Source organism: Zonotrichia leucophrys, chromosome 1 (assembly GCF_028769735.1).
Source record: "Zonotrichia leucophrys gambelii isolate GWCS_2022_RI chromosome 1, RI_Zleu_2.0, whole genome shotgun sequence".
NCBI lineage: Eukaryota > Metazoa > Chordata > Aves > Passeriformes > Passerellidae > Zonotrichia > Zonotrichia leucophrys.
The window spans coordinates 10,650,748-10,667,657 of record NC_088169.1 but is presented as its reverse complement, the minus strand read 5'-3'; the positions used below and the strand labels follow the sequence as shown (position 1 = coordinate 10,667,657).

The 16,910-nt window shown below is 39.0% G+C and overlaps 1 protein-coding gene across 9 annotated transcripts in view; it reads right to left on the bottom strand.

Moving 5' to 3' along the window:
* The window catches only part of DMD (dystrophin), a 1,046,893-nt gene extending 1,032,351 nt beyond the window's left edge, over positions 1–14,542 (bottom strand). For 5 of the 9 annotated variants that reach the window (XM_064706852.1, XM_064706853.1, XM_064706876.1 and 2 more), the window contains exon 1: positions 14,330–14,541. In XM_064706852.1, the coding sequence (XP_064562922.1) occupies positions 14,330–14,426 (97 nt within the window). In that variant the 5' untranslated portion in view covers positions 14,427–14,541. Of the gene's footprint in view, positions 1–14,329 lie in introns of all 9 variants that reach the window. The other 4 variants (XM_064706931.1, XM_064706854.1, XM_064706864.1 and 1 more) reach the window with 1 other exon arrangement.
* Between the last annotated feature and the right edge of the window lie 2,368 nt (positions 14,543–16,910).

Genomic DNA, 16,910 nt, shown 5'->3' with positions numbered 1-16,910 from the left:
CTTGTCAAAAGGCCAATCAAGATTAAAACCTTGAACAGTTCCTTATCAAAAGCCAGTGTAGGATGTGTGGAGCTCCAGCAAAAGACTGAAATGTGTAGCATATCCTTTAGTTCAGAGGATGCAAAAGTTGGAACAAAAACCAGGCTGCAAACACCCCCCCTAGGTTTTGATTCCATTTAGCTTTTAGGAAATTGCCATCTCTCACTGCATCACTTCAGAAAAACGCAGGTGAAGAGAATAGACTTTATCTAAACTTAACAGAGATGAACTAAGTTTTGAGGTGTAAGTGCAACCCAAGCAAAGCTGAACAAAGTAGTAAAGCTCTGGCTAGCTTGTATTAACAGGGTCAGCAAAGGCATATGGACTAGGCACAAGAAGCAGGGTTTCCAAATCTTGCTCCTCTTCCTCTTTAGCTCAATGTTCTAGAGGGAAACAAGATACAGAAACAGACAGAATACACCTATGATTACAAATCACCAGAATCTTTCAGAGATAAGATTCTGACATAATAATAAATACAATTATCTCATAAGAAGAGGGAATACATGTGTATATAGATAAGTATTTACGTATCAGTGCTCTCTTATTTTGTTTTCTCTAGACTTTCAAAATCTCCATGTAAGTCTTAACATCTCTGGAAGCGTTCAAGGCCAGGTTGTACTGGGCTTTGAGCAACCTGATCTAGTGGAAGATGTCTCTTTCCATGGCAGAACAGTTGGAACTAGATGATCTTTAAGGTCCATCCCAATCCAAAGCATTCTATGATTCTTCAAAAAAAAAAAAATCTACTCTTCTAGAAAGTTTAGTCAAGCTTCCTTCACCAGACAGTAGGGAGAATAAATTGGAGCATGCCCCCATGCTCTTATGAAGAGATTGAGACAGTCTGACTTGTCTGACTTGCAGAGTTCTGGGGCTACATCACAGGAAAAGCAAAATGTGCTTAAAAAGCATCACAGTTGAAGTGGATAAAGTCACCTTTGGCTTCTGCTGCAGAAGTGACAATATGGCAAAGTGAAGCAAAAGCCCAGTGCCACAAGCCTCATTAGCATAACTAACAGCAGATTAAGCTGAAAGAATATGACTCAATGACCCACATATTCCCCAGCTGTACTAAAAATAGCTACACAGAAGCAGACAAGATATCCCCCAAATGTGGGAAAAAACCTCCAAAAAAAAAAAGGTCTTAGGGAATCTAAACCCAAAGAAAACTTCTTTCTCTTTTTAAAAACTGCTCTTAGTAACTTGACAATTCAGAATCAAGTAACTACCTCTACGTGTGACAACAGGCAGGACAGCTCAAAAAAAAAAAAAAAAGAAAAGAAAAAAAAAAGCCGCATGTTAGTGAAGGGCCAAAGAACATGTTCAGTTAGAGCTGTCTTTGCTGGAGAGAGTTCTCTGAGAGGGGTAATTCCAGCCAGGATATCAGCAGCTGTAATGAGGGCTGATGAGGAGGAGAAGGTGGCTCAGTATGTAATAGAAATTACATAAATTTGAACTCAATCCAAGAGCCAAGGAATGACTAATTTCCACAATTATATTAATAACAAAGTGGGTAGGCTGTGGAGACTGGTCAATTTTACAGAGCCGTAAATGCTACCACAGCTATTGAGTGTGGCTGGGAGGTGACCAAGATCACATCCACTGCTTATTTTTCAGTTTAAGCATATCTGACAGAAGAGTCAATGTGGTACACACAGTTCAAAGTGGCAGCAACATACCTGTCCTGTTTGCTTTGCATGGTTTGAATCTAATCTTGCACAACTACAGGTAGGATGACAGTGGCATGCAAAACAAGTTGATGTGATGCATGAAATAGGTATGTCACTTCAGCTTTTATCTGAGAGCTTCAACAGCCAAACAATTTCTTTTACATCTCTGGAGAACGCTACGCATTAAATTTAACATGAGTGTTAACTACTGGCACCTTCAATCTTCAATATCACCTACAGTTCTCATAAAATACAGCATATAAAACAAATAAAAAGACTCAAAGTGCATGGAAGATGCAGTAAATATTAAAAAGTAAAAATAAGAGGTGAAAATAATATGAAAGACAAGAACATATAACTAAAAATGTTAAGTATTGATTAACAAAATCAAACTATAAGATAGTTATACAAAAATAAATAAACTGATTTAATTTATACATTTTATAAAGAACCTGGGACCATTAAATTAGTATGTTCAACAAGCTCTGGAAAGAGAAGATTCATAAGGTTAAGAATGGTTCTCCTTTCTGTAGGAATTGCTTTTCAGGTTCCCTGGATGGAGAACTGATACAGGAAGAAACACACATGCCCTGTAATAATCAATATAAAATTAGTTCACAGAGAAGAGTCTTGGTATTCCACCACTAATGCCTAAATGTCTTTGAGGCAGAAAATGTAGGAAGTGAAATTTGCAGTTCTAACACTAAGTTAGGTTACAGCTAAACTTGGGATGAAAGTTGGGATGGGGCCTCTTCCCCTGCAAACCCCAATTTTTCCTGTGTTTCCAAACAGAGAGCACAGATTCCCAGAGATGAACCTGGTGACCCCTCAGTCACTAAGCACAAGATGCAAGGCTGCTTCAAAGGGTGCTGTGACTCTGTCAGCAGTGCCAGGCATGTGTTGCAGTGTGGGACAGCATCTCCCTGCCTGGGAACAGGTTCTGTCAATGCTCCTTCTCAGTCCAACTCCACACACAAAATCACACGGCTTTTCTCAACACTGTAAAGTCTGAATTACAAGGACTTTTTCCCTGGAGCACATGTAATGTTCAGTGTTGAGAAACACAGAATAAAATACCTAAGTAAGTAAAAAAGAAACAATTAATTCTCCTAATTATTTTATTCAAGGTATTTCGCTCTCTGCCTATCCACTCTCCTGAGGGGGAAAAGCTCAATCACTCTCATGCTGTTTACTTTCCAGGGTTAACAACATTTACTTTAATATTAAACTTCAGGCTTGATCTTAAATGACTGCAGATAGGTTACCAAGGAGCAAATATTTGAGGGCTCAAATCATAATTTTTTTTTCCTCTAAGCTGAATTCATGCACCATGATGGAACCATGCTGTGAGTCACTTGAAATGCATGGAGAAAAACAAAAAATTTCTAAATATACACAAAAATATGTTCTTTGGTGTGCTCTCTAGACCCAAATAACTTTTCTCTCCTTCTGTACTCTTAAGGGACTCATTCTTCAACAAATAGTTACAGAAGTAAATAGAAGATATTTCATTTTAGGTGTGTCTACTGCACCCTTATTTCTCATGCTAAGAAGAAAAAAAGAAAAAAACCCTCACTCCTTCTCTACCGTAGTTTCTCTATTCTCTATTGTGGCTTAATCAAAAGGTCCTTAATGCACTATTCTTTTCCTAAAATAGTAGCAGTATTAATATTAGCAATCAAAATATTCAATATTGCAACCTGGTAGGAATACAGTATCAAAAAACCTGAAAGAACAAGCCAAAATTTAGGAAACTATAATAATGTAATTAATGAAATTAATCCTGCTTCATGTACAGATGAGCTTTCTCTTGCTCAATTTCAGGTTCTGCAGTAACTCACCACATATCTCTTACATTGTTCTTGAGCAACGGAGCTCATTACTTACTATAAGGAGTTGGACTGTTCCAAACTACTTGCAAGCAGTACCACCAAGACAAATTACTTCCAGGTGCAAAGCAACATGCCAGAATGCACAAAGAAACATCACAGATCTAATCTAAAAATGCATCTGCAATAAAGATTAACACTGCATTCCAGTAATGGGTTGGGGTAATTTCATTTCTTTGGTTGCAAGGAGAGAAAGTACCGCCAGGCTTCCATAAATACACTTTGAGTGACCTCCATAAGGAACAGATGAAGATGTGAACTTGACCCTTTCTAATCAGTTTGCTGCCTCCTCCCCAAGTCTACTTCACTGTAGGAAGGAGAGATATCCAAGAAAAGCCAGATTTCCATGGATGTCTCCACTGAACCCTAATGTTCACCTTGAACAATAATGTCTCCAATGAACCCTAATGAACAACTGCACTGGTTCAAACCTAGATCCTGTCATCAATGGTAGAAAGGGACCCCAGCCAATCTCCAGAATACAACCTGTTACAGCAGACAGCTTCCAACACCCTGCAAAGGACATCCTGCTTTTCCCCCATCTGACAGCAGTCCCATAAAACATTTCTTGACACCTTCTCAACTTGAAGACACAATGTGTTTTTTTCCTTCACTGATTGTCTCAGAATGATGAAACAATTCAAATACTGTAAAAGCATTTGTTCCCACAAACTCTGTTAGGAAAAACAGATATTATTTGTACAACCAGTGTGTTGTAAAATGCCAAAGACACCCATTTGAGTAGCACTTTTCTTAAGGACAAAAACACTTCTGTGATTATTTTTATGACATATCTTTTTTAATAAAGCTTTTTTCCTCTTTTTTTTTTTACCCTTTTGAATTAATAGCCTGTCACAGCCACAGCAGCATATCTCTTTCAGTTTTAAGTGCTTAAAAGTGAGGAAACATCCTTAGAATTTGTTAAACTCAAGATTTGATTATATGTTATTAGGACAGCTAAGGAATATTTTTGATACATTAAATCCCTCTCTAGGAGACAAAAACATTAGCAATGCAAGACACTCCTGATGTTGCTCAAATAAATTCCTGATGCCCTTAATCTTAGCTCAGGTCTACACAAACTACAGCAGCTTTAAAATAGTAATAATGTCCTTTGCACTCTGTATTTTCATCATCTTTTCAGGGCAAGTTCTGGATAAATACCTCTGGAGTGACTCTGCTTCAAATAGAGAGCAGTTTAACCTTACAAACTTTCTTGTTTTACCAAGTATCAGCTGTGGTCCACACCCACACACTCTAATACCAGTTATCCCTAAAAATGACTGACCTTGAGTCATTATATCCTGTCAATTTGGCAAGCTCAGGTGGAATAATTCTGTTTAACCTAACTGTGGTGGGATGACCTTGGTGAGCAGCCAGACACCCACCCAGGCTCAACAGGACAAAGGAGAAAACAGAATGCACAATCTTGTGTCAACACACAGAGAGTAATTTACCAGTTATGTCATGGGTAAAACAGGCTCATATTGGGGGACTATAATGTAAATTATTGCCAATTAATTTAGAGTGGGATAGCAAAAAGCAAAGACAAAATTATTGAAATAATACCATATCCCTTCTTTTCCCAGGTTCTTACCTCCCACAATTCTGACTCTGCAGGACACAGGGTGATGGGCAATTGCGACTGTGCTCAGTCTGGAACAGCTCCTCCCTTCTGCTTCATCCTCTTCACACTTTTCCCCTGAGCCAGCCTGGATCCTCCCACAGGCTGCAGCCCTTCAGGAACTACCCACTCCTCTGTGGGCTCTGCATAGGCTGCAGCTTCCTTTAGGGCAGCCCACTTTGTGGATATTTGCTCCAGCACAGTCTTCTCCAAGAGCTATGGGGAATCTCTTTTCCAGTACTGAGAGTCCTTCATCTACCCTCCTCTGACCCTGGTCCTCCCCCTGCTGTTTCACACTGTTTTCCCCTCAATTGGTGCAGGGCACAGCTTTCCCCTTCCTCAAACAGGCTTTTCCTGAGGCAGCACCAGCTTGGCTGTGCCCTGGAGTGGATCCACTGGAGCTGGCTGGAAGCAGCTGGGTCAGGCCCCTGGCCTTTTCTCCTAGAGGCCATCCCTGCAGCCCCTTCTCCTGGGCCATCAACCTTGCCAAATACATTCACTAGGAAAGAGGGATCACCACTGCCAAAACCTCTGTGCCCAGTTCTCCCTACACACCTCCATCCAGGGGAGTGCTCATGTGGGTGAGGCCAATGCTTCCCAGTCCCATACCTACACTGGGGGCACAAAAAATGGCTTTTCCAGTCTTGTCAATGCAGCTCTGTTCAGCTGTAACTATCAACAGGAGTTTATTTTCCCTTTAAACTAACTGGAGAGAGATGGGACTGTCATGGTTTGATGCTGGCATAATGTCAGTGCCCCCATGAAAATATATTCTCCCTCCTTGACCACAACCTCCCAAAAAACTCACTTCCTTATCAAACCTGGACACTGACCTAATAAACAAAATGAAACAACGATTTCAGCACTGATACACCTCACAGTAGTTTCTTTGTGCTTTCTCATTTTTCTACAACTTCTGGGGTAAGGTGTTAAACCAGAAAACTGTGCTGCAACACAAACCAAGTACCTTGTGTTTTCTCTCCTGAATCATAATAATGCTGTTCTGAGATGGTTGTTCACTCAAGTAAAAAGTTATCTCCTGGCCTGGCAGACACCAACAAGTTGCATGAAGCAACAGAAGAATGAGTTAGTCCTCTGAATTGACACCACTGCATCTCCCTCATCTAATTGACTGGCTCTTTTATTCTCTCTTTCAGTGTAGATATTTGATGTCCATCTCCCTCTGTTTCAGTGTTTCTGTGGAAGTACAGGCTGTGGAGGATTCCCAATGACATACCTATCTCTGGCTCACTCACAAACTGCAATGCCTAATAAGGGTACCTCTGTTTCCATGGCATCTCAGAATCATCAATGGGTGGCTCGTCTCTGCACAGCACAATTTTCATTCAGTGTAAAATCCTCAAACTGTGAGCACCAAGAATGCCATAAAATGCAATCCCTCTTCTGCTTAGGGTATTTACAGCTTCACAGCTGGTCAAGGTTTGCAGTCATCATTCTGTGCCTGGTTTTCAAGATACAATACGGACCCTTCACATTAATTACATATTGTTCCCTAGAGCAAAGTCACTTTTCTCTGTGATTTCTCACAGGCCACAAACACTGATGTCACAAAATAGATAATAAAGCATCCACATTAGATAATAAGAAATTAATACATGTTCTGCTCTCTAGGCTTAGGCAGATATACAAAATTGTGTGCTACAACAACAGAGCTGCTTGGGCTGCTTCTTTTTGGATGGGTCAGCCAGGTCACAAAGAATATCACAGTAAATACCATTTTCACTAAGGACTCATTAAGGAAAAATTCATTTGCTTGTTGCCAGAGGAATAACCCTAATTGGTTCTCTTCAGCAGTTTACAACTTCCCTACTGTTATGGGGCCCTCATCATCTGCACTAACACTTTGTCTAAGGCTGATGATTCAAAGTCACATTTAGGCCCACACAGTTCAACAAACAGTGCCTGTTAGAAAAGTGTAGGATTAGGTATTTTGACAGACAATCAGATATTATTACTTCAAGTGTTTTTACCTTGCTAAAGAAACCCAACAGGAAATTAAGAAACAGATTCTCTGAAGGAAGCAAATCATATTTGATTTTTCACATTCTGAGGGCATTTGATTGTGCTGGTTTTACCTGGCACACAATGCCAGAGTATGTCAAGAATTTTCAATTTTTGCTTCTTCATTACATCTTTAAATTAGCAGCCTGAGAGTCTCCTCATAACCCTCACTGCCTCAGGATTTGTTTGTTCTTGGTTCAGGTAGCATCATAACTGATCACTTACCTAATCCTCATTATTTCTGAAGTTTTGAAAAATAACACAGCCTGGGAATAAATATAATTAGGGATTTATCAACATCTGTGATATGCTTTTGGTTCTTGGCTTCTGCAAAAATATCTGGAGACATAGATTTAATCACACTGGGCTGGCAATTTATTTCACTGTTCTTGAAATGTTTTGCTAAGTACCAAATTCATTCATAAGATAAAAATCCCTTGTGCCTTCCAGTAGTCCAAAACAAGGCCACTAAGAAATGAGAATTCAGTAATTTTACTATTAGCTTGAGAGTTATCACAGACACTGAACCATAAACATCTTAAAGTTCTTAATACCCTTTACTTCAATCTTCAGTCACTGAATATTTCAATGGCACCAAAACTACTTCACTAAAGCACCCTGTTTAAAAAATTCTTTCCATTAGGACTCAGAAGAATATAGATATAACATTTTCCATGTACATGAATGTGTTTAATGCCTTTGCTTTTCTGCCTTGTTATCAAACCTGATTCAGTCACAATTCAGGGCCTGCAATCATTACTGAAGACAACAGGTTGAGTATTTAATTGTTTGCAATCCTTACCAACAGTGAATGGAAATCAGCCTGGGACTGGAAAGTGAAAAGCTTTGGGGTGTTTTTTTGTGGTTTTTGGTTTTTTTGGTTTTTCATCAAAACCCTTAATTTAAACAAATTGATGAAATCTCAGCTTGCTCTTTGAAAAAATGGTTTTTGTACCAAGGGATATTTGTCAAATACCATTTGGAGCCATTACTATAAAATTACAGAGGAATTCCCATTATAAATGATATTTTGTAGTAATAAGAAATAAAGATGTGGTAAATATGAGCATAGTGTGGGAATATTTAAAAGATTTTTGATTCACAAAAAGAGATAAAATTATGAAATTCTTCCCCGTATCTGTGCTTTATTTTTTGCAAAAGCAAAAGTGTGACCTGCATAATGGCTGTAAAAAAAATAACAAGCTAGTCATAAAAAGAAAGTCTACAGAAAGCAGCATGTGGTGGTTTTATTTAGTGTGGCTTTTAAGTTTCAGGAAAACAGATCAATATAGATGATCAAAAGTGAATGCTAAAAAAATTTGATGCCATGAAGAAATTCCTCATACTCTTTATTCCTAATTATCAGAAGACACAAAAAAAGGTGAATGTGAGACTAAAGAAGAAAACACAACTTTCAAGTAGCTCAGTTTTTGTCCCAAATTTGTGTTAACTTTTTCTGATCTTTGGATTTACCCAGTTGTGGCAAATTTTGGGCAGGAGGGAATGGAGGGGAAGGAAAATAAAAAGAAAGAAAAGTCTTGTCAGCAATGGTCAAAATCAACTGTATGTCCTTGGCCATCTTGAGCCTCTGTATCATCAAGCGAGTCAGAGAACTGGTTGTGCTGTGTGCAGGATCTTCAGGGGAACGTAAATGAAAGAAAGACCTTGTAATGTAAAGCACTAAGCTGGGCAACTTGAGGATAGTAACACAAAAATGCTGTTTGACTGATCTTGATTTACTTTTCAGATTTTCCTTTTTTAAGACTAAGATCTTAACTAAAGATAACAAAAGCCAAATAAACTGCAGTGCAGCCAGAAGTTCCTGATTTTTACAAACAGGTGCATCTTGCATCCTTATTCTGATGCACAGATGCTCAGACCATAAAGAAAAATTTTAAAAAATGCAAGAAAAACTATTATTACTTCTCTTTTCCCATTTCTGGTAAAGCCCTGATTTCTCTTCCTTTACATCTCCATTTCAGCTCTGCCTGTTTCATGACTGCATCACTGGGTCTATCATGTCCAGCTCCTGTGTTCATATCCTCAGTTCTGCAGTAAATCTCATGGATATTTTGGAGCTAGTGGCATAGATCAGGAAAGATCCAACACCACTGGTACCTTGTAGTTTAAGTAATCATAGAATAGTTTGAATTATAAGGGACATTTTAAAGGTCATCTATTCCAACCTCAGCTAGATTGAGTTGCTCAGAGCCCCCATCCAACTTGAATGTTTCCAGGGATGGGGCAAGCACCACCTTTCTGAAAAACTTATTCCCATTTTTTATCCCTCTCACTTGCTTTTTCATTAAAACTTTTCCTCCTTCAGCTTAAAACAATTTTCCCCCTTTTCTTATCACTTACAGAGCCTTGTAAAATGCCCTTCCTCATCTTTCTTGTAAATGCCCTTTAGGTACTGGAAGGCTTCTCTGGGCCCTCGCCAGAGCTTCCTCTTCTCTGGGCTGAACAACCCCAACCCTCTCAGCCTGTACTTGCAGGAAAGGTGCTCCAACCTTCTGACCATCTTCATGGCTCTCCTCTGGACCCACTCCAGCAGGTTCATGTCTTTTTCATGTCTTTTTTGTTTTAGGAAACCCACACATGGAGCCAGTACTCCAGGTGGGATCTCACAAAGGCAGAGTAGAGGAAGAGGTTAAAATATATGATTTCAGGGATATGTGGTTTAATATTCTGGGAAAAAAAAAAAAAAAACAACAAAAAACAAAAACAAACCAATAAACCAACCCAAAAAACCCCGACATCTATAAGTGGTAGAGAGAAAGGATACTCTTTAGAATTTATTATCAAGTATGTCCCTCTCCAAATTGTTAGTAATCTTAATTCTGTTACACAGTACGAATAACTAAATTAAAAACCCACAAAATGTGAACTCTGGGTTTAGAAGGACAAAAATATTTCCCTCTTTGCTAATAGCCTTAATTTATTAATACATTTTGCTTAGATACAATATGTCTTTTTATAATGTTTTCTGGCAGTACATAACCAGATGCTCACTAACATCCCTTGGACAATTTGACTTCCATATGTGCCTTTCCTTATGCTTTTCTTGCAAGGCAATTACCATTCATTCATCAAATGACTGTCTCATGGAAAACCCAAAGCCCTTTCATTCCTCACCTTATGAGCTGTTTCCCCTCCTCCTGCCCTTCTCCTCATTCTAGTGGATTTTTAAAAGGATAGCTTTGACGGACAGAGAGAAAGAGCAAAATTTTCTTTTCTTTGTGCCCAGCCTCTCATAACCCTTGCCAAGATGGTCAGACATTTCCCTATGCTGTGGGTATTTCTCAACTAAAATTTCAACCTTCTTCAGGAGGAACCACAAACTGATTGAAGCAGCAGGTGACCAGCAGCAGAAAGCCAAGAGCTGCCATGCTACACATATCTTCCTTTTGTCAGAAAGAAAATTCAGGGCATGTCAGGATGAGCTCATTCAAAGCTAGTCCTGGGGTGCTGCTGGACAGAAAATATACAGAAGCAGACATGGATTTACTGACACCATAACACATTTCAAAGGTTGTGGTTTTGGCTAAGACTATCCATTAAAATAAATTTTAAAAACATATAATCATGGCCTAGCCTCAATTCAATGATTTGCAAAACTAACAATCTTTGTCTCCACCATAACTTATCTCCTCCCATGCTTCTGCTGTTGAGCACAAACTGCAGAGCTCACAACAAAAAAAGATCTCTTAGGGTTGACAATGCAGCACTGCTTCTTGCAAGGCTCCTCCAAAAAGCACTAGGTCCATGCACAATTTTATTTTCTATTAACAGGACCATTCTAACCCTCATGTCATTACTAAAATTACAAGTTTCTATGAATAACATCCAAAAAGGTCAATCTCCAGTCTTCTAAACCTCATTACTCCTGGAGTGTTAGGCAGCTGTCATTTCCCTCCTCCACAAGTTTTCCTCACTAACTTGAGCCTCTCCCTACCCTAATTCCCTTTTAATCCTGTAAGAAAAAGGCATTGACTGAACTTGCAAGTGCTTAACTTAACAGAGGCTGATGGGAATTGTCATTGTTCTGCCAGACTGCTCCAGCCCACATCCTTAATCTCTGTTTTAGCTTGTCACCTCACACTTCTTATTTCCTGTTTTTTCCTCTTCAGTTCATGTAACCAAGTATCAACATACACCCTGATTTTTATCTATTCTTTGCTGAATTAATATTTTACCACACCTGAGGTACATATCTGTATATCTGTGTGGAAGTGAGTGTATTTTTCTTGTGTTGTCACACTGCCGAGGACTACAGATTCTTTATCCTTGACTAGGATTAATAACCAGAATTATGTGAAGGAGCACATACAACCAGATTCCACCTCAGTCGAAAAATAACCTTCCAAAGTTTTCTTAATTATGTCTGGCCAACATATGAGTGACAACTCCCTGTGCCCTTGCACACCTTCTAGAACACCCTCCCAAGAAGAGATTTGAAAACATGCATCCCATATCTAAATATAAGGTGAAAGATGCCAGCTCTATAAATTACTTCAGGAAGACAGAACGGAAGGAAGATTTAAATGTAAGGATGAGAGAAAATCTGTGTGCATCAGGCAAAGGATGTACAGATAAACACACAACTGGATATCTGCATGTATCTATAGTAGAAACATCTGCTGGTTCTTATTGCTGCTTCTCTCTTCTTTTTCTGTTTCGGTTCCTTTGCTTCCCAACCCTCTTTATTGAATGTAGATGCTCTTTCCTTATTATTATTTTTCTTATTTGATTACAAGTTTCTAAGATAATAAAAGGAAAGGAAAATTAATATATGGTTTCCTCTAGTCTCACCAGATCTACACTTTCATGACTAAGTTTCAACTCAATTCTTAACATTTTAAATTGTTATTTTTAATAATAGGCATTTTATACCGAGCTTGCTCATTAGACAGGCCTGTATTACTGTAGGTCTATTTATAATCAACAGCTGGCTCCACCTAGTGTCCTATTAATTCATCAGTGAAAGAGAAAGCTAAAACCAAATACTAGAGGGAAAACAGAAACAAACTATAAAATCACTTGTCAGCTGGGTGATGGCCACAGACAGCATGAAGTTACAATTACTGGCATCTCAGGGAAAAAAACATTTTAAGTAACTACTGCATGATTGCCAGCCAGCACTCCAGAGACGTGAAGAGACTAAGCAGCTTCAGGAGTATAAATATAATATATGCAATCTAAAACAGATTTACTGCTATCCTGACAAGAAGAATGGGACTTAAGCTGTTTATAGGGGTTACTCACTCTATGGTTTCCCCATGATCAACAATGAGAAAGTATTGTTAAATTTAATTGAACTTCTATGAAACAGAATAAAATTTTATTTTCATCAAATCTACAGAACTATTTCTGGTTATTCATACCCCACAGTGATCCTCTCTGTTAATGAGTACATCTCCCCTCCCAGCAGTTACAAAATCATTTAAAATGTCTTGTAGATGATCAAAACAGGGAAATGCTCAAGCTAAATAACACTAGCTATTAGTTTTACTAATCCTTACATTCAAACTTTCCAAAGGCTGGTTCAATGCTGTGTATCTAGAAACATCTATCTTTCTAAAACTGTTACAGTTTCACTCAGTAACATTTAGTCTTTAACAGCCTGATCCTTGTTGACAAGACCACACAGAGCACAGCCAACCAAGTAATTTAAGATGAAGTCAGAAAAGTGAATATCCAGTTGGACAAGAGACTTCTTGATTATCCCTTGTGAAAAAAGCTATAAATCGAATGAAGAATGGAGTTTACATAGAAGAAAGCATTTCGTAAAGCAAAATGATCCAAGTAATTTAACACGGTCATAGCCTGAGAGCTATCAGGCAGTGTTTGAGTGGTTGTTGAATCTCTGAATAGGAAGAAAGAGAATGCCTTACATTTACAAAGCACTACTTTCATTTCTGTGATCGAGGGCGATCCACTCTGATAGAGCTGACGTTTGTTTTAAACCTGTTCCTATCACCTGTTCGGAGCAGCTCAACCGTTTCACCCTAGTGGTGATAAAATATATTTCAATATATACAATATACACTTAATGACTGTTCACCGTGACAGAGAGGGAGAATATATATGTTGTGGTGGGAGAGGGGGACAGGAGGAAGGATCATGTAATAAAACAATGCCTACACCAAAGAAAACACCTGTAAATTTTCTCAAACTGTCTCAAAATATTCAGTTAAAACTTCTGTTTGTGACCCATCTAAAGTATTCACAGCTACATTCAATTATTACATGAAAACCTCACAGTGCAGCACAGAACATGAATTTAATAAAATGCACACAGAAATGCTCTCTAATGTTTCAAAAATAAGAGAATACTCAAGTTCTCAACAGTTAAGCAGTTACTGTCATTTCTCATTAACAGCTTTCAGAATCTTGTCTGAAACAAGTTGATACAGAGAAATTAAGAACAGTAATCAAGCGAGAAATGACAGACCAGCTGGGTAGGCATCAAGTTGGCAAAACGTGAATACAGTTCAATAGCTGAAACAGATGCTGGAGTTGTTGAGAAACCCTGCAGGAGATATTGATGTATTTTCTTTATATAATTCTGAACAACCGGATAAATGTCAAGAGCTAAAAACTGATGGGGAATAAAACCTGTCATAAAAACTAACTGTAAAGCAGAGACATGCAATAATATCCTTTCATTATACCAGAGCATTCAGTGCATGCATCTTCATTTCCTTGGAATTCCTCAATATGCCAATATATCAATCAGAGCTTGCTAGTGAATCAGAGGGAGCTTTTCCCAGTCTTGTTTCACATTTGTTTGTTTCTATCTACCTGAGGCTTCAGAGACTTAGAAAATACTTTATTCTTCAGTCTCATCCTAACAGAACACTCTCTTTCAAGCAAGCAATTCCCCGAGGCAAGCAGGAAAGAAAGAGTAACACGAGCATAAATGAAACTGCAAAATCCATTTTGCACGAGGAATTTTGTTTTCAGAGTTTCAAGACCTCAGCAACAAATCCCCTGTCATCAATGACAGCTCATTCTAGCATATGCTTTGTCATGGTCAGTTTCTAATTACATTCATAATGATGCAATAGCTTTGATAATCCTACCTTCCATGCCAGCTGCTTTTCTTGTCACTCCATCATGCCAATAAGTTGGCTGCCGTAACAAATCAAGATAGTGCAAAACAGCATCTTTCCCCTGCATCTGTCATCTTCCTGAAAGCATTCTATTACTGCCGACTGCTGGGAACCAGAAAGTCTATTTGAATTCCAGCAGCTCCCCTTTCGCATGATTCAAGTTAGGTTAGGTGGGCATGCCTAACATGATTCTCTCCATCATTTATTATGCAGCTGCTACACCGTCGGTGTGGTAACCACTCTGACTTTATCTGATACGTCAGTCTTGCAAACCTCTACCTCCGTGCAAGCCCACGAGCCACAGAAGCATCTTGCATTTAATGAGCATTCTCCCTGCCTAAAGAGAGTGCATCTGTAAATCTGTTTCAAATCCTGCTGCTTGTATTGTCCTCTAAGGCTGATGCAAATGTTTGAAGATTTTCTCTCTTTTTTTATTCTCGCGTTTTTTCTCTTCAGAAAGCTCTTCGTGCACGCTTGAATTATTCAGCTTCAGCTAAACGTTTGCTGATTTGTGTCCAAGCAAACAGCACCTTCCCGTTGAAACTCTCTGCTCGAAAGCTACTTCTGAATAACAGTGCTGCGCGTTCAGGCTCTCAACTCTGTTTCATTTTGAACGTGGCTTTTATAGCTACACCTCGACAAATACATTTAGTTCTTTTCATGCAATGAATGGCTGTCTAATGAGGGAGCTGTACATTTTTAAGCAATTTATCTAAGCCTATCTGTAGGTGACACTTGCATTTTGTTCTTTATACATTTTAACAGTAAGTGGATAGCTCTGTCACAGCGTCTTGATATTCTTAAAGTGGTAAGAGCACCACCATAAGCTGCTTTTTGCCAGCCTGTGGAGGACACTTTCAAATGACAGAGTTTGCTTAACTGCTTCTGAGTATCGTGAATTAAAGGGATAGGGTTGTTTTGTTGTCTTTCTATTTATATTTTCTGTTGAGTGGGGGAAAAACACGCTTGCGTCAGTGATTTCAAAAGATTATTAATAGAAATTGACATCTACACATCAATCATCCTCCAAGTCAAATTAGCTGTCTCTCCTCCCACCACTTATGCCTGCAGTTCAGAGTCAAGGCATTTCATCTTTAATTTTTCTGGTTGCCCATAAGCTGAATAAACAACCCCAGCCCCACAGTGGAAAGTTTGAATACCTGTGAGAGAAAAAAGGGACAATTCAATAGAGGCAACAGCCTGGCTTAAACCTGATAGTTAACTGAAGTAGTGAGGGGAGAGCAAGGACTATCACTGGAGTAATGCCTCCTTCCTCAGTTTTTGCACAATGGCAAAAGAGGAGAGAGGAAGGGGAAAAAAGGCTGAGTCCTCCAGGAAAGCTTTCCCTTATGGCAGCTGTCAGCTCAGCATCACTCACCAGTTCTTGTATTCCCAGCTCAAAAGACTCATAGTGTTTTACTTAAGCCTCATTTCTCTACTCAGATTATATGTATTGAACTTTTCTATGGTTGCAATCCCTCCCCACCCTGATAGCCCCTTCCTCCCCACAAATTTCGAGTATCAGTAAAGTTCCTCAAGGTCTTGGCTCCGAAAAACAAACCTGAAAACATGGGCTCAGGGGAGATCCAAGTCACAGAAAGTAAATGATGAGGGGGGCAGGCGGATGGGGAAACTAAATGTACAAAAACCAAAACAAAGCAAAAAATAAAGCCCAAACAAACAAACAAAAAAACCTCCAAAACAAACAAAATCCAAACCAAAAAACCCAAACCCCAAAAAGAAACCAGGAAACAAGGTAAGAGGGTTTCCTGTTTTGAAAAACAAGTGGAAATAAAAAGTCAGAACATCTGATATCCCCCTGTAGGACTCCCACAGGGGTGTTACCAGTGGGTGCCCCTGCACAGCACTCAGCACGGACCCTGGAGAGAGGGGCAGGTTGCTGCTGGGTTGCTGAATGAGAGAGAGCTCCCAGCCCTTGTGGGAGGGATCTGACTCCCTGCTCTCGCCCACATCCAAATGGCACAGCTGACACCTGAAGGAGCTAACATAGCATGGTGCCGCTTCTATATGTGATACTGTATTTATTCCTAGCATGCTGCCAGAAAATGCCTTTTTAGAGATTTCATGTAAATAAAGTAGAATTACTACATCTGTTCCTCTGTCTGTAGCAGCACGTATCAACAAGCTAATTTTGCATTCAAGGCAACAGAGATAGTCCTATCATATAGTTGCAAAGTGCACAACTATAAAGTGCCTATCTGAAAATACTGTCAGCTCCTTCTCGTTCACAGTTCAAGTCATTGCTGAAGTGAAACAAACCAGGAAATGAATGAGGACTGACTTTGAAGTCGCCATCAATTCCAAGTACATAAAAGGATATGCTTAATATTTCACACTTCTAGCTGCATTACGATTTTTAAATCATAGACACAGCAAGAAGGAATTTACATGGTATTTCACGACAGATGAGTTTGAGCACATAGATCATATAGCTTGTATTTGCAGGGAAGATCTAAAGTATTCAAGAATTCAACCTAGGCTTAATTTCTAATTCAATGGATTTTAAGATGTGCAAGATTATAGATTAAAA